This window comes from Chanos chanos, chromosome 10 (genome assembly GCF_902362185.1).
Source record: "Chanos chanos chromosome 10, fChaCha1.1, whole genome shotgun sequence".
Classification (NCBI taxonomy): Eukaryota; Metazoa; Chordata; class Actinopteri; order Gonorynchiformes; family Chanidae; genus Chanos; species Chanos chanos.
Window position 1 is genome coordinate 18,170,828 of NC_044504.1, and position 22,745 is coordinate 18,193,572.

The window sequence follows — 22,745 nt, forward strand, 5'->3', positions numbered from 1 at the left end:
AGTTTTTGGCACACAATTTACCCATCTATTTTTCAATTCACATGCATTTTCACAACAATCATTTTCATCGATTTTTGTTACTTCCACCCTTGAGGCTACTTTACTTAATGATAAATGGCAATGTTGCGTTGTAAATGATGAATGGTGAATCAAAGTGATGAAACATGGCTCTGTTTTCATCATAACACGACTGTTTTAATAAAATCGCCTTTAAATTAATCAGATCACTTGATACTTTATCCCTCTATTTTTCATCTCACATCCATTTATTACCGCTCTGTTTTTCAATTCAAATGCAGTTTCATAATCTCCATTTTTGTCAGTTAATGTTTGTTACTTCCACCCCTCATAGGATTCGAGTCGCCTCGCTTCCACCTAAAAAGTCTTTACTTCAAAAATGCGCCTGCGCACAAAGTGAAACTTCTGTCACAAGATCGGACATGCGCAACATCAAAATTCCATTTGTCTGAAGGAATTTCGGACACTGTCGAGATCAGGAAAGATAATAACCTGGGTGTCTTTAAAAGAATTTAAACTTGGAATCGACTCAGTAAGTAGTATGTGAGTCTCTCAACGCAACTTCATGCTGCGTGTGTGTTCGGGGTAACTTGAGAATGATAAAACGCAGCTTTTTCCTAAAAGCGGAACTAAGTTAGCTACCTTTACTTAGCATGATAGCATACATTGTGCCTAACCCACCATCGTAATAGATTAATAAATTTGAAAACTCTCAACAAGAAGACTTTGACACCATGAGTAAACAGTAAGTGAGAACTGTGGTAATGAAAGAAGCAGTGTACGGTGTTGGGACATTTCTAAACTGGGAAATTGACACTTAAAAATTAACTAACTTTCCTGAAGAAGTACAATTTAGTAAACATAATCTGCTTTTGTGGTGGCTGGGTGTGGGTCAGGTGAAACTAACAACTCTGTGCTCAGTCGACTGCCTAGATAATGCATTTAGACTAGCTTACTATGTCCATACTCTTTCATATAAAATCATTTCCTCAACTAAAATATAATTTGAAGCGCGTACTAAAATACTCAGTAATAACGTACTGTTTAAACAAAGCTCTTACGTTGGAACACTGTTTATTGCCCACTTAGCGAAATGTTTAACGCAGGTGTCGTGACATTTCATGTGTTACACGTTACCGTTGCAGAAGTTGGGGTCATTGAACACCCAAAGTTAAGACAGTTAACAACTTAACTGTCGTGGTCTTCGTCGTTATGTCGTTAACTTTATGGTTTTCCCGAATTCACACAACGCCGTAACCGGTAAATTATACGCTCTAATGTGTTTGTTCATACGTGTCTGGTAATATTTCGTTGACATCTAACAGTACTCTTTGGCTGGAGCCATAACTTATATTCTTAGTTTGCAATACAATTTAGGTATGTGAACCGCCTAAACGATTACAAACGTGTGATGCCGCTTTACCCAAGGGGAATGATAATGGATTTAGTGCACAAGAGCATCTCTATGGTGGAATTAGAATTCACACTCTTGACTGACCAAAATGTTTCCGCTCGTGGTGTCTATCATACGCCTAAATTTGGCAGTTTAAAGGGCGTTTTGACAGCCAAATTAAGCAGGAAATGTACAAAACAGTTGCTCTGAAAGGCTCTGAATAGATATTAAATGAACCAGAACCAAAGTGTTTCTTATTTTGTGCATTTTAAAAATGTTTTTTTTCCCCCTCTTCATATAAACCAGCACACAGACATATGCCAGCTGTACCGCCCATATGACAAGATTTAATCTTGGTCATTACAGCTATTGTACTGCACAAGATATTATTATGCCCATCAGTGTATTCCCATCACCCAGCTTCATTGTTTGAATGACCTCATAGCTTACAAGAAACGGAGTGTGGCATGGTGTGAGGTGACGCTGCAATCTTGGGGAACTGGTTTGTGAGGAAAAGCTTGAAATGCATGTAGGCCTGCCTGTTAGAGAGACGCAGATGAAGATGGGTTGGGCTGATTGTGTTTGTGTGTATGTGTGAGGGCGAGTTAATGCGTCTGTGGTGAGACTGTGGCCTTGACAGCTCATGCTGAAGTGCTGACAAGACAACCGAATGCTAGTGTAGATGGCACTCATTGTAAAGTTAGTGAAAGCAACACAGAACAAGATAGTCACACATTTTCTTTTCACTTTTAACATGGTCTTGTCTTCAATTTACAACCTAGCAGAAGAGGCTACATGTACAGTCAGGATCTTGTGTGTGTGTGTGTGTGTGTGTGTGTGTGTTGCCTAGAGGTCAGCTATGCAGGAAAAATAGGAAAGGTCTGTTCAGATACTGTTGGATTAGTTAAAAGGAAGAATGGAGGAAGAACGAAAGGGCAATAAACAGGCTTATGTTTCCTGTAAATGTTTGTATGGTATTTTTTACTTTTTCTCTGCAGTCAGCCTTATCAGTGTTCTGTAACTAGTGCCACTTAGATGTTTGCCTTGTAATATATGGCAGAAAGTGTTCAAAAAGTTTAAACCTTTTGATATTGACTTTATCTTATGATTTTGTGTGTCTCACGTGAAGTTGTACTTGAGCAACAGGTTATGTTGTAATGATGTCTGACCGGGGTTAGTGTTTACAGTATCTGGCAGTGCTGTTTTTGTAAGTGTGAATAGACTTTTGGGATATCTTATTTGAATACTACAGCTCATAGTCCAACATATTCACAACTGTATCAGATAGGTCTGTCTGTCTCTCACATGCACGTGCTCACACATACTCACACACACGCACACATGGGCGCCAATCTCACTTTCAGATATGTTTGTAGTGTATGAGCTGTTGATTTTTGAGGACAGTGTTCAGACTCCTGATCTTCATTTCCTTATAAACCCTCCCATCCTCATAGTGAGAATTCTTACTGTTTGTCATTCTGATTTGTGTGAAAAATATTTGAGCAGGAAGTCCTCTGCTCTCACAAAAGAGCCATGTTGCCTTTGTCTAGATGCCAGTACTCTGGTTTCTGCTTTTGTGTGACGTTACAACTCCAAAATGTCCACGTTGGTGCCATCACATCTACCACTCTTCTGCTGTTACCTCTTAACCAAACAGAATTTTCAGTATGGAGCTTATGATTCATCACATTGTAAAAGCACACAATAGCCTACATCTTATCACTGAATCTGTTTGCTTTAAAGATATGTTGGCAGTACTTCTTGGGCTGTCAGATGTCCGGTTTTGGGAGTTTCATTTAAATATTTTTTATGCCATGATGACAGTTTGACCTCTCAACCCTCTCCATCACCCTGACCTTTAGACCTCAGAGCGTGGAGCTTAGTGCGACAGGAGGAGCAGCCAACTTCGACAGCAGCAAGATGGCAGACATGTCTGTGGAGGAGATCACCGCGAGAGCCAACCAAGTGACCGACGAGGTAGAACGTGTTGCCATGGAGATTCAGCAAGAAATGTTGTCATTGCATAGTTGATTTAGCAAGACAGGCTAATGTTTATGAGTTTGTTGTCATCACCACCGAAAGCTACGGTGTTCCCCCTAAGCTTGCCACCTTATGATCACTTCCCTGTTCTCTTCTCTTCTCTGATTTCTTTTTACTTTTAATGTCTTGCCTCACAGATTTTCTACTTTAGAACTTAAACTTTTTTGTGTTGATGAAGCCCTACTAAATTAAAGTAACTTGTGCTGTAACATAATATAATCTATAGGCTAATCTCATAATATCTTTGTGTGCTTCAGAGAGGCTCAGGTCTTTTAATGAATTCCTTTCTTAACTTCTGCCTTTATCTGTACTTTTCTCTCTCTCTGTTTCTCTTCTTGCTGCCTGTATAAGGACTGACATGCTTAAAAGAGCATGCTGCAACATAAGTACAAAGCGCTGTGTGCACTCATGAAACTCAGCACGGGTAACATGGGGTAAACATTATAACATTGTCCTATCAGTATCTTAGCAAATCTTCAGCACATAAGTTACCATATCAGCACCACACACCATGTGGATCTACTTTTTGTAAATCTCACTCCAGACATAGTATTTCAGTCTCAGTATTTTCCCTCTTTAGATAAGATAACTTATGGATGCTCTGCTTTACAACTGAGATGCATCTGAAATGCCATATTCATAGCCATGCATTTCCTCCTTCTTCATTAGCTGAGTCATTTATGAGCTTAGTTCCATTTAGTGCACGTTTCAGTTGCACCTTGTTAGACGGCCATGCCTCACACAAAAGCCTCACACACTATTACAAAGTTATGTAGAATAATGCTTAGTTTACCTGAGGTCTGGATTGTGTGGGTTTTTTTTTTTTTTGGTTTGTTTGTTTGTTTATACATGAACACAGACATTCCAGAATGATTCCAGAATGTAATTGCATACCTGTTACTCCCTTTAATGGAGTTTACTCTTTGTCTCTGTGTGTCTATATTATATATATATGTATAAATTCTTAGTGTATCCTACTTAATTAATACTTTTCATGTTTGTGTTATGGGCAGGGTCAGACATGTAAAGCAACCTTAACCCAAATGTGCAGTGTTCTTGTCTGTTACTGCTAGAAATACTGTGAGACATCTGACTAGCTTTTTGCAGTCCCATAGGCTACAGACATTAGTAATGAATGTGTCTTTATAGGGCCTGCCCTCAGTGTAGGTACTCTTGTTTAGTTCTGTGTATACTCTTGTATTTTGCCTCAAAATTCTGCTCTGAAGACTGACTGGTATTCTAGTTGTCATTAGTACTGACTTACGAATGTTATCTGCACTCTTTTAGTCACTGGAAAGCACCAGGCGGATGCTTCAGATGGCAGAGGAGGTGAGAGTTGTTTGACCATTCTTACTGTATCACATTCGGTAAAGTGACACACTATTTTGCAAATTGAAGTGGAAAAGTAATCTAAGTGGAAATGGTAAAATATTCTGTTGTTTAAGTCTCACACTGAATGTATGTACACGTTTATTTACAGAGCAAGGAAACAGGAGTCAAAACCATGACCATGCTAGACCAACAGGGGGGTGAGTGACTCTCACTCATCTTTGTTCCCAAAACCTTTGTGGCAATGCCTGTTCTGTTGGCCTGTGGGCACTACATGTTATTTTAGCTTTTTTTTTGGCCAACTCTAACACACGCTCTTAAGCTGAGCAAATAATTTTAAGGTCTTTGAGCCATTATATCATGTGTTGGTGGAAGAGTAGAACAAAAGTATACAATACTGTGGTTCCAGAGGACTTTGAAGAGAAACTCATCTGTCATGAGAACTTCTCAAACATACATCCTCACTTTAAACTGTTTTCTGTTGCCAAGATTGCAGAAATGTAGGTTTTAGAACTTCATAACTACTGTTACATCTCTCATTGTGTCCCTGGCCTTGTCTTGTTTTGTCGTGCAGAGCAACTGAGGCGTGTGGAGCAAGGCATGGACCAGATTAATGAAGACATGAGACAGGCTGAGAAGAATCTGACCGACTTGTCCAAATGCTGCGGCTTGTGTGTGTGTCCCTGTGACAGGTAGGCTTATGTATACAGGTTTAGTGCCAATTAGTAAGACTTCAGAGTATCTATGCATTGTTACAATAATTAATTGCCATTTGATAATTGTCAGGGTGAAGTCTATTGAGCACGACGGCAGATATAAACGAACCTGGGGAACAGGCGGTGACAACGCCAGCTCAGGAGAGGGTGGAGAGGGCGGCGGCGGTGTCGTCTCCACCCAGCCAACTGGTGTCCGCAATGGCCAGGTCGTGGCTTCTGGCCCCTATGTCAAGAGGTGAGGAAAAACGGCTCGTTTTGGTCTGTTATAATGCACGCATGTCACATTTTAATTTGCAAACAGTTTACAGATGTAGTATGTAGATTGATTATGATGAAAATAATCTGTCCTCAGCTTGAAATTGAATGTAATTGGAGGATTTGCATTTTTAACTATACTTTTGCACTGGATTAGGTTGAAGTGTGTGTGTCTGTGTGTGACGTGTGTTTGGCAGGATAACAAACGATGCTCGAGAGGATGAGATGGAACAGAATCTGGAACAGGTTGGCGGTATCATCGATAACCTGAAGACCATGGCCCTGGACATGGGTAACGAGATTGACAAGCAGAACAAAACCATCGATCGCATCACAGATAAGGTAAGGCCACTGGTAGCACCCCATAAGGCTCCCTCTATGAGAGATCTGTGGACCAAAGGGTCTGATCTAGTGCCATGTCCCAGGCCTGCTCTATGGTCTGTGGTTCCATGTTTGTGTGACGTTCTGTGCTAGACGCTGCTGGAGACCACACTCTCTTTCTCTTTACAGGCTGATATGAATAAAGCACGCATTGATGAGGCCAACCAGAGAGCCAACAAGCTTCTGTAGATGAGGGAACTTTACCACTGTCGACTAAGAGCCTCAATACACACACACACACACACACACACACACACACACATGCATACATACATACACACACGAAGTTAAACACTTTCTGCGAGAACACAGATTTAATTCTGAAAATATTCCAGTACCACCCTTGTGCCTTTTTTTGTAGTTGTCCACATGCTTATTTGTACATAGCCCACATGCACACACACACAGCCTCTCTCACAATCAAGTCTTCACCCTTTATCTGTGAGATTTCAGTGCTTGACACACAGGCAGTGGTTGTATGTGAAACAATGTCACCTCTGGTCTCCTGTGTGCTGCTGTCCTACTGCCTGTCTGTAATGTATGTATTGTTTGTAATGTGTGTGTTGTTAATTGGAGGGGCTGGAGTATTCATGGTCCTCTGCTACTCTATGTGCTGTATATAGTCAGCTGATGTCCTGTCCACTCATTTTCATTGGCCGATGCCTCTCCATCTCAGTGATAGAACTTCTGTGTCTATGTGTGTTGATCTCTCTCAGTCTGTCATGTGGGTTCCATCTACCCCTGTCATGTTTGATTCATCCTGTAATTATTGTTATTATTATTATTTTGTAGTCAGATTTCCTTTTTTGAGATTGTGCTTATATTTAATTATCATGAAAACATTATAAACCATGACTTGTGAATAATTTTTTTTTTTTTTTTTAAGGGATTATCTCTTGCCCCTGCCCTTAGCTTTATCTTTATTCGATGTGAATGTGAGATGTTTTTAAGAGTTGGTTAAACTTGTTTGTGGTTTGGACTGAACATGCCTACAGAATTTTATGACCATAAGGTCAAATTTTGGTTTAAACTATGAACCTCCACTTAATTACCACCTGTTAGTTTTAGAAATATGGCTTATTATTGAACAAATGCTTGTATTTTATGTCTAATAAAGCAAATCTAATTCTTCAGTCATGTGTCAGTGACATTGTGTGTAACCCCTTCATTCTAAATTGGAGAATTTAGCTTTTAGAGTTTCAAACTTTAAATGCACACAGTTTGGTTGTCACATGTTTGTTATACTGACTAATCTGAGGGTGAACAGAAGAGTGGCACAAGGTTTAATAAAGAATGTTTTGTGTTGGTACACAAATAGTAGATTTTTGCAGAGAGTGGTCTCTTTTAATGATATAAGACAGTTGAGAAGCATTTTTAGGTTAATGTATGACCTAAGTAATGTATCATTTTGTCCAAGAGAAGTCAGCTGCAAAAAAAAAAAAAAGAAAAAATTACAAGAACTGGAGCACCACTTTTTTTTTTTTTTTTTTAACACTATTTCCTTTAGATCTTATTTGGTCATGTATCGTGTGACCAGGAGAGGTCGCAGTTAATCCTTTTCAGCCTTCTCTTGGCATAGACAGTGAGTGGGTGTTTATCCCCCTTTTTTTTTAATTTTGTTTGCTCTGTTTATCTTAACGAAATGCTCACAGAACATGGCTGCTAGTCTCAGTGTTTGCAAGCTTTAACTCATTATTTTAGACCAAAGAGAAACTTTCCTGTGTATTTATCAGTAAACACTATCTTCCTGTTTGACAGTTTTCCTGTTTAAATATGTGCCATGTAACACATTGTGACACTCAGTATTCGGCACTCAGTGTATTATAGAGTTAATCTAAAAACAAATGGCCAAAACGCAAAACTTAATCCCTAACCACAACCTTACACCATCCAATAAGCTTACCATTTACTTTTTTTTTGTTTAGCAAATAACCTTGTCACAGAGGATGTAAATAGATGGATAAAGTAAACTAAGATGATCTTGGCTTTCAACTACAGTGTGCCCTCATAACTGCATAAAATGCTAATGTGTGCATATTTTACCTGTTTGTTTATATGAGTATTCCTCAGAGTGCGTGGATAGAATAATATCACATTAGTATCTTCATGCACCGACGTTCCGTTAAATGTGTTTAAGTGGCTTTGAGAAAACACTCGTTGGTGCGAGAGGTGAAATGTAGTTATGAATGTAGTTTCCCGTTCTAATTTCTCATTATCCAAGGAAAAAATCATGAGCTATGGATGTAATCATGACGTTGGTACAAGTGTCTCTTTCCATAATTTTGCTGGAAAAACCAACTATTCTGCACTTCCATATAAAGATAAAATACCAACAGGTGTTCATATAATCCAGAGCTCTGTGGTTGGCACTTTCAGATGGGGTTAAAATATTTCTCTGTTTTGAACACTCTAAGAAATATTGAAATCCATTAGACCAAATCATTATCACTAAAGCTCAGCATCCACTTCCGGTTTGAAGCTTAAACTATGGGGACTAAGGAGTTTTTTAGAAATTTGTTTCCGCTGAAATGGCAAAAGCTCTGAAAACAATGGAAAGTATGAACCATTCCTGTGGAGGAAAAGAGTGAATCAGGGCCCTTCTTTTTTCCTGCTGTAATGGTTCCCCTTTTGAATCTCCCTTCATATTCACGGTGAGAAAGTTTAACAAGTGACTTTCTGATGCTTCTGTCTTTGTGTCAGTGGATACTGTCCTAAGATGAAAGAATCCACTGATCACAGTGGAGCACAAAATTATGCAGCTGCCACCAAATCTCAAAAACATTCACATCTCGTACGTAAATATTCCTTGCATTCCAGTTTATTTTCCTCATTCCAAAAGCCTAATCTCACTTGCTGATGTAAGCTCACTGTATTAGATGGCCAAAACCACCATCTTTGACTTTTTCTCTGTTACTGCCACTTTAGATGCACTGACCTGTGGAAGTCACACTTCACTGACAGGAAGCATCTGTGTGCATGCTCTACAGCGTTCAGATATCTTTAGAGCACTGAGTGAGACAAAAACAATCAAACCACAATTAATGCATATTCTGTGACTGAATCAAGAAACTAAACCTCAGAACTGTGTAAACCCCAGGCATATTTCATGAAAAATGATCCTGCCCAATCATGACACAATTTAGTGATGAACTTGCTTTGCTATTCACATCGTTATTTTAAATGTGATGTGTGAAGGAGCGGGGTGGGACTAATGGCACACAGAAAAAAAAAAAAACAACTGTCAGTTACACTGCCCACATTCTCTCCTGCATTCCGACTGCACATTTAAGGAGCTCTGCATCTGGATCTGGTTAACTTCAGACGATGAGGATGGACTAAGGGAGGTTCTATCCATGCAAACATATGTTGCACTACCAATCAGCACAGCTAAGTTTTTAGGTCATGTACCCTTAACAAGACATCTGGAATTTGTGTTCGTTACTGGAAAAGAGAGAGAGAGAAAGAAGAAAGAAAAAAAGGAGTGGGAGTATAAAGCATTTGGATTCCGTTGCTTGTCTAATAGGCGGACCTAAGTGTTGCAGTTTGGGTTGGTGGTTGGGTAGGTGGGGGGGTTGGCTGACCACCCTGGACAGCCCCTTCCTGACAACTCTGCTGTTTGTAAAAGAGACAGGAAGTTAAGACACAGAAAAAGAAAGAGAGAGAGAGAGAGAGAGAGTGAGAGAGAGACATAGAGAAACTTTTCAAACCACAGCCTCTTTTCTTAGTTCTCAGACAAAAGGAAATTTTGCATCAAAGAAAACTACAGAAGAAAAAAAAGGCCGTGAAGAGGGAAAGAACAAGAGAAGGAAAGATGGAACAGTTGTCCTGTCTTGGAGAAGTTGTGTGTAGGAGAGGTGGAGTGTGACACAAGGGTTCGGAGAAGGACAGTTTGGCTAGTGAAAGAAAGAATGCTGAAAACAGCTGTTCTCTCTCAAGACTCTGGAGCATCCTCTGGGTGAGTAATCAGAACCGTTTTCCTTTCTGCTCTGCAGACCAGTAGTGCAGGCCTAATGGCTACTCTGTCCTGCGTGTCTTCACACTGAGAGTAGGGATTAATCTAAGCCTTGGATCAAAAATGCTTTCCCAGAGGTGCCAGCGTTTTTACATTCTGTTCTTGCTCATTTTGGTAGTTATGTTCTACAGCTGTCCAAAAAGTTTCTAACTGCTGTTTGTAACGGAAATGTAAAGAAAAATGAAGGGTAAGGTAAAATGGACTGGTAACAACAAGACTTAGCAACAATATCCATCTTAGAAATAGATGAAATATTTGTTGTGGAGAAAAAGAGAGAAAGCAGAGTTTTCGTAGCCAACAAGAAGAAGAATTTAGAGAAGGAAGGATAGTTACTGGAAAAGAGCAGAGTACAATTCAGACATAAGAAAGAAAGAAAGAAAGAAAGAAAGAAAGAAAGAGTTTGATGGTAGTATAAACCCTGTGTAGCAAATTTTTCAATTTTGATTTTGAAGGAGATTACATTATCTACCCTTGAGAGTGTGAATCTTACAGACATATCTTCAGTATTAACATAAGGAACCACAAGAATAGCGGTAGTTATGCAAGCACAGCACCCGAATAATTGTTGCATGATAGAAGTGAAGAGATTTAAAAATTTTGAATTGAGAAACAACACTCCCAAATGAGTTTTGCCAAAGATATCTCATATACACAGTTCGCAATTCAGATTTTAATTTTAAATCTTTGGTGAAAATATCTGACTATTTCATCATCTATAACCAACCATCATCTCAGCAACCATGATTTTTTTTCTCATTATGGTTCATTTCTGAAATATGTGCAAACTTCACCTTTCTTTGCAGGGTTGCTGTGGAGCCCCGCTCTCCTTCTAGACCAACCGCGCCCCCTGTCCTATCCCCAAATCCCCCTCCCAGCTCTCCATCATGCACCATGCCCCCCAGCCCTCCTCCTGTCCTACCCAAACCCTCTTCACCGACTTCAGCTGCCTCACCATCCCCTTCCACCCATTCACAAACTTCTTCTCTGTCTCCCCCTCCCCAGTCACCCAAGTCATCCACCTCGCCAAATCCTAATCTATCACAACCCCTAGTTGACATTTCTGTTAGCACTGTTTCAAAATCATCCACTTCTCCTTCACCTATTTCACCGCCTCACCCAAATTCAAAACCCTCCTGTCCACCTATCCATAGTTCTATGTCTCCTCATGTCCCAAATCCCATGCGCCCACCCCTACCTGCACAACTGCCCTCTACAGTCCCCAAACAGTGCTCTCCACCCTTTTCCAGACCCCCACCTCCCCTGGTCTCCAAACAGACCTCTTCAGTTTCCACCAAACCCTCTCTGCCCTCAGCTACAAAGGCCTTGGCAGCTCCACATTCCTCTCCCACCTCTGCCAAGAGCTCCAGATCTGCCCTCCCATGTATCAGCATCCTGGAGAAGCTGATCAAAACATGCCCAGTGTGGCTACAGCTGGGAATAACTCGGGAGAGAGCAACACGTATACTCAATAAGGAGATGCCTGGGGTGAGAGACAGTCTTCTAAAACTAGTCTTTTTCCTAGTTTAATTTTGTTATGTGTGTGAACATGCATATGCATACACAGACAGATGCTCATGTGAAAATGAAAGCACCAGTGAGAAGGGATTTTTAATATTCTGCTTAGCCTGCAGTAGAGAGTTCCATAAGTAGTAGGATTTAAGAGCTCCAGATCTGGGCCTAAGCAAGGTTTCACATTGGTACCTTTGAAAGTGGTATAACCACAGGAATTAAATTGGTCTTTGCAAGTAATTTTCTAGAGCAAGACTAGCACTGCTGTTCAGGACTTAACCTTGACATTCCATTCAAATGTAACAGAATATTGATAGTAATTTTGCCCTGGGATAACTTGAAAGCATATAACTCAGGGCTATAGATAACCCTGAGGAAATAAATTTTGATGTTAAATGTCCTGCTGAGAATGATATTTAAAATCACTACTTCAAACGCTCTTTCTACTGCATGAAAATGTGTTGTAACACCTTAGAAAAAGATATTAATAAGTACTTGTCTTGGATCAGATCTTTTTAGTAAGGAGAGACACAGGCCAGAAGACAATGGTTCTGTCAGTGCGACTCCCTGACCAGCAGGGGGCAGCCCAGATTCAGGAACTGCTTGTGAAAGAGGAAAGGTCTTGTGAGTAACATTTCGACATTTCATCTCTCAGACACAGTGCATGGTCTGATATATGCTTCTTTGATGTAATGTTGTAATGTGCAGGCGTGTGTGTGTGTGTGTTAGGGGGGCGGGGGGTTATGTGTGGACCCCACATTCAATTACTCGCTGACTCTGCAGTAGGAGCTTTTCACACTGATTCTAAGCGTCACAGAGTTGAGGGGGGAGGGACGTTCTGACCACAAAGTTTCCTGTCCTCTACTCCGAACTGATGTTAGCACTGGTGGACTTCCTGTTGCCTCTATACACAGTATTAGTGTGGGAGCAGATTAAAAACTTAGGGGGTTAGTCCAGACTGATAAGAGTGTATGATGTCTTTGCATATGATAAAGAGAGAAAGAGGGAGAGAGAGAGAGAGAGAGAGAGAGAGAGAGAGAGAGAATATGAGAGATTTGTTATGAGACCCAGTACTCATGTGGAGTGAAAGCATGATTTGGAAAAGGTGAAAATGTCTGGCATCCTCCTCCATCTAAAGAATGTCACCCAGTGAAGTCATGTAGAGGTTATATCATTGATAGTTACCATAGTGATTTTTAAGGAACTCCTACAGTTCTTCGTCGTCACTTTTTTGTTTAATCTTCACACATTGTTGTCCTTGACAACACTCATGTCAGGCCATAATTTGCTTAAAGCTGCTGTAAAGATAACGGCCTCATAGCTGTGAGGTCATTGTGGTCAATGCTTTCCCTTCTCTTTGTCTTGCACTTGCAGTGATCTACTTAGAAGGGTCTGTCCTTGTCTTCGACAACATTTTCAAACTCATCGCCTTCTACTGTGTGAGCCGGTGAGAAGTTAACTCTCAGATTTCTCAGTCAGGCTGCAGAACCAAAATATGGGAACATTACCAAAAATTCTTTATTTTTCTATGTTCATTTCAGCACATTGAAATATGCCTTTATCTCCTTCGTTTAGGGACATTCTTCCCTTCACATTGAAGTTACCTCAGGTCATCATCCAAGCCAATAAATATGAAGACATGGAGGTGATCTCCACACTTGGCTTAGGTAAAGTCTGAGTGATATGTAGCCTGGACAGAATGAGTGATTCTTAACACACCAGATATTAAATGAGCGAGGAGAGGTCTGATGATTTGTTAGACTTGGACATAGTTATAACTAACATAAGCAAAACATATGTTAGTGTTAACATTTAGGTTGTGCAATTGAAAGGAACCTGGAATGACACAAACTGTGTGTCTTCCTCCTTTGATAACCACAAATATTTAACAAGACAAAGGAACACGGGGAGTGGTTTTTTTTTTTTTTTTTTTGCTTAGCTCCATTTCACCACACTGTCTGGGGCCAGAGGAAACAATGGAACTGTTACTTGATTTTCAGTACAACCATAAGAAAATTCAAGACCAACACAATGAAATCTTTTTTACTTCATGATAGTAAGTCCTAACTCCAATGGTTTTACAATTCATTACCTTGTACAGAGTTCTGGGGCTCTGCACTAAACATCCGTGCAGAAAGTATCGCTGGCGGAAGCACGGGAGGACAGGATGCTCAGGGACGCAGTTCCTGTGAGATCCAGTTGACAGCTGGGAATGATAAGCTCTGGTATATCAACCCCATTTTCATTGAGGAGTACTACAACAGTCTGCCTCCAGCGGCACCCACACCCATCATCAGGAGCCAGAGCCTTAACACACCAATTCAAGCGCCACCCAAATATAAAAGGCCTCCCCCTCTGCCTCCACGACCCTTGAGTGCCTATGAGTCCCCTCAGCAGCAGGCGGGAACCAAACTGACGGGGGAGGAAATTGCATTAGTGCCCCCATCAGGGCAGAAAGGGGAAGGAAGTCAGCATGAGCGTGTGGGGAGAGAAAAAGACAAAGAGGGAAGTCCAGTGCACAGCACAGAGAAAGAAGTCACCAGCAGAGATACAGCTCAGTCTACACAGAGCAAGACAGCAAAGCAGGGTTGCCACGTCCCACCACTCAGGATTCCTCCCGTCCCCATCCGACGCAGGCTCTCAGAGAAGCAACCCTCAGAGGAGTCAAACCAACAGCAGAAGGAAAAGGAGACGGAGAGGGAGAAGGAGAAGGAGGAGGAGGAGGCCCCAAGCAGTTCCAACAGTGCCTCTATGCAGGCAAAGCCAGAAGAGGAGAAACTCAGCAGCTCTGTGCCCACAGCTTCACTAATCTGTCTGGATGATAGCAGCATGACAGAGATGGACAAACCCACAGAGCTCCGGGCCGAGACAGAGGTTCTGCAAGAGGATGGGCATGAGGACCAGACTGGAGTAACTGACAGCATTATGGGTGAAGCTACACTTCCAGGAGCATCAACAGCAGTAAAGAAGGCAGCACCTCCAATTCCACCACCTCGGACAAAAAAGCTGTCCCAGACTTCCACATCAGTTTCCCCAGATGCCTGCGATGGGCCAGGGGGACAAACTCCTGAATTCAGCTCTCTCCCTCCCCAAACCTCCAGTACACCTGTGCCCACCAGACGCTCCCTATCTGTGGATCCTAAACTGACTGATGTTTCGCTCTATGCCCCAGAAGGTGGTGCTCCACAGCCGGACCACGACTCATACTCAACCAGTAGCACAGAGGAGGAGGCAGATACAGTGGCAGCAAACGCTGTAGTGAAGCGGTCGCCCACCATTATGTTGGACCGAGCCAAACAGCGTCTTTCCATGGTGAACCTGTCCAATGTGTTCACGACCTTCATGAATGCAGAGCGCAAACTACAGAAGCGTATTGTGGAGCTGGCCCGTGATAATAACTCCTACTTTGGGAACCTGGTGCGGGATTACCGAGCTTTCACTCTGGATACCATGCGACGACACACCTCCAGCACAGAGATGCTGCAGGAGATCAGACAGATGATGACGCAGCTCAAGAGCTACCTGATCCAGAGTGCTGAACTACAGAATATACAGGAAGCTGCAGTTTACTCAGAAGAGAAGCTAGGTAAGGTAACACACCCATCCATGCTATGCATTACACAAGGTTTTATTTATAGAGCGTACTGACTCAAGTCAATTTTACAGCCTCCTCCATTCACCCTCGTACTGTTTACTCAATAAGTAAGGTATGAAACATAAAAAGTATCTCTTTGACTGTAAACAGTGGATAATCAAGGTAACAAACCTACACAATTTTACCTGCTGATGAGGGCCCTCACCTTAGTTGTCCCAGTGTTTCTGTATTAAAATCTTGGTTATGTGAGACTGCAAATTACTTGGAGACACAGAAGATGTTCTCTTGGAATCTGTTCACTGAACTGAAACTGTGACCACTTTTATTCAAGGCTTGTCAATTTGTTTTTTAATGTTTTGGTCTAATAGGGACTCTTTGTAAAATCAGTCATCCTCTTCTATCACCACAGAGCAGGTCCATAAAAGAGAAGAGAAACACTAATGAGACATGCTCTATAACTTCATAGCTCCTTTTGAACAACCTTTCGAGAAGAAGTATCTGATTACTACTGAAGTCTAAACTCAGAGTGAAAACATTAGTTCTCTTCTTCTGTCATACTCGGGGAACTTTTATAAAAGAACATCTTTAGAGTCTCCCTCCCTCTGCCTTTTCACATCCAGAGCAGAGAACTGTTTACACTAAGCTCTTGGCTTCTCTCCCTGTCTCTACTCAAGTTCTCTGTCTCTGGGTGGATGACAGATTGGAGACATATTCCAGCCTTTGCATGAGAGTTGCTCATAACATTCTGAAGTACTTCAGAAATTTAGATTGGGATGTCTTTATTCGTACCTCACACTACATTAAAATCAGAAATTTATGAAGGATAATATGTGCTGGGAAGTAGCAACAATACTTAAATATTACTCAATCAAAATTAGATTTTGTTGACGCGAAGTGTCCTGATTTACATTGTGATCAGATTCAGTCCACATGGGAGTACCTCAGTTAGTGGATAACAAAGTGTTAAATACACATTGTCTGGCCCTTTTAACTATCCAATGATGAAAATTTACCATATATGTACCTATCCAATGGGATTTGCCCTCTGTACCAACTTCACGGTAAGTTCACTAGGTTTTGCAAACAAACAACAAGACCTTATCATTTTAAAAATGTTGTAAAGAATGTCATGCAAATGTTTTCAATATTTCAACACAAACTGCTGTTTCACTATAGAAGCGTCTACAGCAGTAACCAGAATGTTCTCCTTTTATCTAGAGGTGATCATTGAGGCTGCACTGTGTAAGAGTGTCCTGAAGCCCTTGCGTGAGGCAGTTTACAACAGCCTAAGAGACATTCACACCCGTGAAGCCTCTCTGAAAAAACTGAGAGAGAACCAGCAAGTGGTCCTAGGCACTACGACCACAGACCTGGGTATAACCACCAGCGTGCCTGAGATGACTGTCATGGAGAAGATCCAGGTGAAGCTGGGAAACCTGCACCAGGAGTATTCACCACAGCGGAAGATTGACCTGCTTCTGAAGGCCTGCAAAATGATCTATGAGTCCATGTCTGTGGGCAGTCCAGGTGGGTCTTCTATCAGAGAGATAGATAGATAGATAGATAGATAGATAGATAGATAGATAGATAGATAGATAGATAGATAGATAGATAGATAGATAGATAGATAGATAGATAGAAACAAAATAAGGAAGGTAAGGTGAAAGGAAGGAGCCGGTCCATGAGATGTAGGCCAACTTACGGCATATTGTTTTATGATTTAGCCATGTTTACTCAATCCTGGGCCTTCAAATGATTTAGCCATGTTTGCTTGATTCTGAGGCTTCAAATGACAGTGAGTGATGGAAGAACATTACAGCAGCAGCCCGTCAAGTAGGAAAATTGTGGTGACTCACTCTTAACACACCCTTGGTCTGATGGATTTATTGTGAATGCTAGAGCAACAACCTAAATTTAGGTATAAGAGACTGAGTAATTCACTGAGACGTAGTTCAGACATGTGCCAAACATCATCAGTTCCACAGATAATTCACATGAGGACCTGTAGAGGAAAGAGAAGAATCTCAATGTTAAGCAGAAAGAGGGGATAATGTAGCTGCTGTGTTCTCACCCCAGACTCCTCCTTTTCCTCTCAGCCCCAAAATTAGTCCAGATTATATCAAAGCTGTCATCGTCGCTGCTGAATACAGGAAGTACTACATCTTTGAATGTAGCAGCTCAGACCACTGGACCAGTGTTTGTTTTTGAAGTACATAGATTCTTCATAGAGTAGTTCTGCATACAGTTTTTCTAAAGCATACTGAGTGCATTTTGAGTACATGTTTTGTTTTTCTTTGTGTGGGCCCTTGTGTATGTTATGTTATTAATGAGCAGTAGTCTAAAAAAGACTGGTACTGTGTGGTGTCCTCTGCAGGAAAAGCCTATGGAGCCGATGACTTTCTCCCTGTGTTGATGTATGTGCTCGCTCGCAGTAACATAACTGCTCTACTACTGGATGTAGAGTACATGATGGAACTGATGGACCCTGCACTGCAGCTGGGAGAGGGTTAGACAGACACAGCACAATACATATACAGTCATAGAATCTCTGTAACTTACATCACTTTCCCCTTGGATGCTTCCAGACTGGATTGTCAGGATATACTAATGCACAAACATAAATGATGTCACCTGTTCTATGTGATATGTATTGCATGTGACATAGCTGGTGTTTCTGATTGGCTCTCTCAGGCTCATACTATCTCACTACCACTTATGGGGCACTGGAGCACATTAAGAACTATGACAAGCAGGCAATGACCCGACAGCTAAGTCGGGAGATCCAAGACTCCATCCATCGTTGGGAGCGTCGACGTACCCTTAACAAAGCGCGCGCATCCCGCTCCTCTGTGCAGGTGGGTGTCTGAGTGTAAGAGATTTACATAGTGAGTTAAGCTCCCTCACCCTTTCAGAACTATTCTTATCGCCACTGAAATAAACAGCAGCTTTGTACAAACTGTGCTTTTGGTGAAACATTTTATGTGTTCATTTATGGCAAATTAATACATTCTTAGTGCTTCGCAAGTACCATAAATACTGACAACTATACAGTGATAGTTCAGTGACTGAATCCTCCATAAAATATTCTTTTAAGCAATTAATTTATCAAATAATATTATGTTCTCACTGATGTGCTGCATTTGGCAAAAAGTGATTAACAAAGACTTGGCTTGAGAATCAAGCCTCACTGACATGCCTGTTATTTCAGGACTTTATCAATGTATCCTTTTTGGAGGCTGGCTCTAACACCAAGACTCTTGGAGTACGTCCCAACACCAGCGCCCAGGACCTGGCTGCACAGTGTGCAGAGAAGTTTGAAGTGCTAGAACCTGAGTCTTACTGTCTGAGTGTGCTAGTGGAGGGCCACTACAGGGCCCTGGCTCCTGAAGAGTTTCCCCTTACCATCAAATCAAGTCTCCACCACAGCGAACCACGTAAGGAATACTATTTTGTGTACCGCCCAGGGAAATGGGCAGGACAGGAAACTGACAACACCACATCCAACACTACATCTCCACCACCAGATAGTTTGATCTGAGGTATGTGTGTATGTGTGTGTGGGGGGTGGGGGGTAGGTGGTGAATCTGGGCCAAAGACTCAAAGCTGCTTGTGTGAAATTCAAAGAAAAATCCAGAATACAAGGACATTTTGGATTCTTGAGACGTTCTGGATACTTCCAAAGACGGAAATAACTGGACTGTTTATACTCAATGTTACACATCAGAGGTGTCAGGGAGGAAGATTTCAAAGCAAAAGTTAAATCAATAACATTTACTTGCTCAGGTCTTAATAAGCCAGAATTTCCACCACTTTCCACCTGAAGACTTTAAAATATCTAAGAATATCACTATCCCTTGATGTCAATCAACACAGGCAGCCAGATGACTCCATTTTCAGACATTTTCAGACTCACCTTATACAGTAAAAGGATGAGGCTTTTTCTGGGTCACTTTAAGGTTTGTCAAAATTTCTTTTTCACATAATGCAACTGAGGCTACAGAACAACTCAGGGCACAGTTGACAGATATTTGTATACTGGTGCTGATCTTGAATGTTTTCTTAATTTTTTTTTTGTTGTTGTTGTTTTTTTAAAGCTGTTATGTAACTATCATTTCATATACAGACATTGAACTTTCAGTTTACTTCTTTTTGCTTTTGTTTTGTAAATCCTGAATGTTTGCATGAGAAATTTGTTTGCAGTGTAACATTTTGATGGGATTCATATTGGTATTTCTTTCTGAAGGTTTGATGTAACGTAATTTCAACTTCTGCTCCAGAGATGGAGTCACAGTTAACACACCATATCAGCTATAAACGCAGACCTATATATTTTTCATTAGTTTCGCTTCTGCCTACGGTAAAAACCAACTTGTTACTCAGTTCTCAAATTACATGTATTGTTTATATGACACCATTGTAAAATGTCTTTTTTGTTAAGTCTTTCATTATTCTACACATTCTTATTACAGCTGTAAATGTTGAATTACCTATTGATCGGAAGAAGACACAATGCAGCTTGACACATGAAAACAGATCTTTTTGATTTTGCAATCAAGGAAATCTGCTCTAATATCAGTACAATTTAATACCAGCTGTAAAACCACAGTTTAACACACCCTTTGTATTATGAGCTTATCTCATGCTGCCCCTGAGGAAGGATCCATCTTGCCAAAACCACAATTCCACTGAACTGGTTTAAAAGGGCTCTGTATGGATGACAAACAAAAATAAAAACAACAAAAGCACAATTTCACACATTGTTAAAGAATAAATCTAAACTTCTGGGACTTTCATTTGCGGGCTTTTACTTTAACAGGTAATATGTTGTTGCAGGCGTGCTTACGTCGTGTGCCTGCATTTAGCTCTTATCCATATAAGGACCTGATGGGACATCCTGTCATCCTGTGAGAGAGAGAGAGAGAGAGAGAGAGAGAGAGAGAGAGAGCGTGAGAGAGAGAGAGAGAGAGAGAGAGAGAGAGAGAGAGAGCGTGAGAGAGAGAGAAAGAGCTGTTGATAGTGTTCCAGATCATGGTGACACATAAGTTTAGTTTTGCGTTAAAGCTCACGTCAGTAACGGCACTGCAAAGACAGTCATGGAGGAAAGAAGAATTATTATAATTAAGTTCCTTATTATTAAGTTCCTATTAGCTCTTCATAAACTCTTTATCAGTTCAACACAGACTAACCTCAGTTTCCAATATATACAATACATACAATACATTCACTAATGGGTCCTCAGTAATGGTCCAGAATGGTACTTCATGCCTATATTGTCTTAAGTTTCCCCAAAACATAAAGCTCCTTGCACCCAGACTTACCTAAAATCATTACTGGAAATGGGTAGTGCAGTGGGTAGCGCTGTCCAATTGCAGCAAGAAGGTCTTGAGTTTGATCCTAGGCTCCTTTCTGTGTGGAGTTTGCATGTTCTCCCTGTGTCTGTATGGGTTTCCTGCCACAGTCCAAAGACATGTAAGTCAGGTGAATTGGGGATAGGTGTGAATGTGTGTGTCTGCCCTGCAATTGACTGGTGAATTGTCTAGGGTGTTTCCCTGCCTTTTGCCCAGTGAGCACTGGGATAGGTTCATGGGATAGGAAGAAACATCCTAATGGACCTCAGAAAGAGAACTCTTTGGGACAATCACTCCTGGCTGTATGCACTGTTGTTAAGACCATGACTTGGCAAGAGCTCATGTACCAACTGGGTCTGTGCAAACACAAGCTTACACAAGAGCTTGTGCCACAAACAGTTCCCTGTCACCCTGGATGCTCTCTCATACAGCTCTAACTAGCAATCTCTCTCTCTCTCTCTCTCTCTCTCTCTCTCTCTCTGTCCACTCCTTTATCTTTGGTCTGACAGGCCTATGCTTCCGCTATATCCCTGTGTAATGACTGTTAGGATTCACTCCTCTGAAGCTGTTGCTCACCACTGACGACCATTATTTTAAATGAGAGCCTAATGAAGTAGCCTGCAGTAACGAGGTCCTCAGTATGTAAATGAATGTGCTGTACCTCAGGGGATGAAGACAGAGAGATAGTGAGAGTAGGACACAAAGTCCTTTAGATACAGCCCCGAATCTCCTCCCCTAGCGATGACACAAATCATTATCAATGACACACTCAACGTCACAGCATTAGTGTTTGGACAGGAGCAAGTGGATATGACTATTCCTTAAACAAATTTTGTATGAAGCGCAAAACCATTATCCCAGAGGGAATCTCATTACTGGGCAAAGTATGTTCCATTTCTGTTCCCCTAGGCCTTTTTATCCATATGTAAGAGACATGTTTCTTTCTTTGGCTCACATGCATCTGTGAATTTATGAGTTTTCATTGACTGTTCCTCCACATAAAGGCATTGCAGCATTTGTATAAATGCGAATAGTTGTTTTGCGGGGGATCTGGTGTGTTTGACAGGTGTCTTGGGGGGACTTTTCAAATTTAACAAGACTAACATGCTTTCACTCCAAATAGCAACATCTGCGTGGGATGCGCAATCATGTAACACATATCGATACAAACTGGGATCTGGGGCCTCGTTAACTGCCCTTTTAGCCTTGTCACGAGCTCATACATATTATGCACAGGTTCAGAGAGGTGACTGGGTGATGACATCAGAGGCCAAAGGGCATTGCACACAGTAATACCACTATGCTCTTTTGATCATCTGACACCTATGTGGGCACACATATTTTTTTTTTCTTTCCCAGTTTCCTCAGACATCATTAGACTCTCTGACGTCCAAACAGGTTCCATCAATGTTCTGATTCCGCTCTCTATTTTAAGACTCAAACCAAGCTAAAGGACATCCATGGGTGTGGTTTCCTGTGTATCAATGCCTTTGAGTTTTTAAAACAGGAGAGTGACACAGTGTTTCATCGTCTCCTCACAGGTTCTGACAGAATCAGGGTGTATAAAAACCCACACACCCGCAACCTTAGCACATTCACCCAGGCACCTGACAGCGTATTAGCATCCTGTATACATACACACACACGCGTCCAAGTAGAGTTAGTCTTTGCACCCAAGGCTGTACCTCAGGAAAGGTGACAAACACTCACAGCAAAGGCATAGTTTACCTCTGAGCTGTGACCAAAGAAAGAGGTGGACGAAAGGGCATTAGCGACTGCACTCTCACATATGTTCGCTCATTGACACGTTGCATGGAAGAGCTACAAACAAGCTTTTACTTGCTGGACAAAAGTGTTTGGAACCTGAATATTCCCCACTGGAGAAAACGTACCACAGTACAACGACAAAAGACCCAGAAGTGACGAGAGGTGAGCAGTTCTTGCTTCTAATGTATTCTACATTATCGTAACATTGACTTGTGATAGAGTGTGCATTTTTAAATATATTTTGGGCATAATAATTATGCAGTACATCATGTTGTTTTTAAAGCAGCCATTTACATATTTTTTATTTACATATTTTTTATATTATATGTCTTTCTCATCGGTCAGTTTTTTAGGACATAAAAAGGAAAAAAAAAACTCCAAC

The 22,745-nt window shown here is 41.2% G+C and overlaps 2 protein-coding genes across 3 annotated transcripts; both read left to right on the forward strand.

Annotated features, from left to right (window-relative positions):
- Positions 1 to 473: 473 nt before the first annotated feature.
- LOC115822818 (synaptosomal-associated protein 23) lies at positions 474 to 7,265 on the forward strand. 2 transcript variants are annotated; one of them, XM_030786741.1, is made up of 8 exons: positions 474 to 550; positions 3,274 to 3,388; positions 4,739 to 4,780; positions 4,932 to 4,980; positions 5,355 to 5,472; positions 5,567 to 5,731; positions 5,949 to 6,093; positions 6,262 to 7,265. In XM_030786741.1, exons 2-8 carry the CDS (start codon positions 3,332 to 3,334, stop codon positions 6,319 to 6,321), a joined length of 636 nt encoding a protein of 211 aa, XP_030642601.1. In that variant the 5' UTR covers positions 474 to 550; positions 3,274 to 3,331; the 3' UTR covers positions 6,322 to 7,265. The 2 variants fall into 2 exon arrangements, with proteins under 2 accessions (XP_030642601.1, XP_030642602.1); XM_030786742.1 differs by lacking the exons at positions 474 to 550; positions 3,274 to 3,388; positions 4,739 to 4,780 and having other exon boundaries at positions 4,930 to 4,980; positions 5,354 to 5,472.
- A 3,999-nt stretch (positions 7,266 to 11,264) lies between these two features.
- rin3 (Ras and Rab interactor 3) lies at positions 11,265 to 18,786 on the forward strand. Its single transcript, XM_030787426.1, has 9 exons — positions 11,265 to 11,629; positions 12,163 to 12,277; positions 13,028 to 13,100; positions 13,229 to 13,320; positions 13,755 to 15,239; positions 16,467 to 16,775; positions 17,623 to 17,754; positions 17,940 to 18,103; positions 18,457 to 18,786. Exons 1-9 carry the CDS (start codon positions 11,300 to 11,302, stop codon positions 18,784 to 18,786), a joined length of 3,030 nt encoding a protein of 1,009 aa, XP_030643286.1. The 5' UTR covers positions 11,265 to 11,299.
- The last annotated feature ends 3,959 nt before the right edge of the window (positions 18,787 to 22,745 follow it).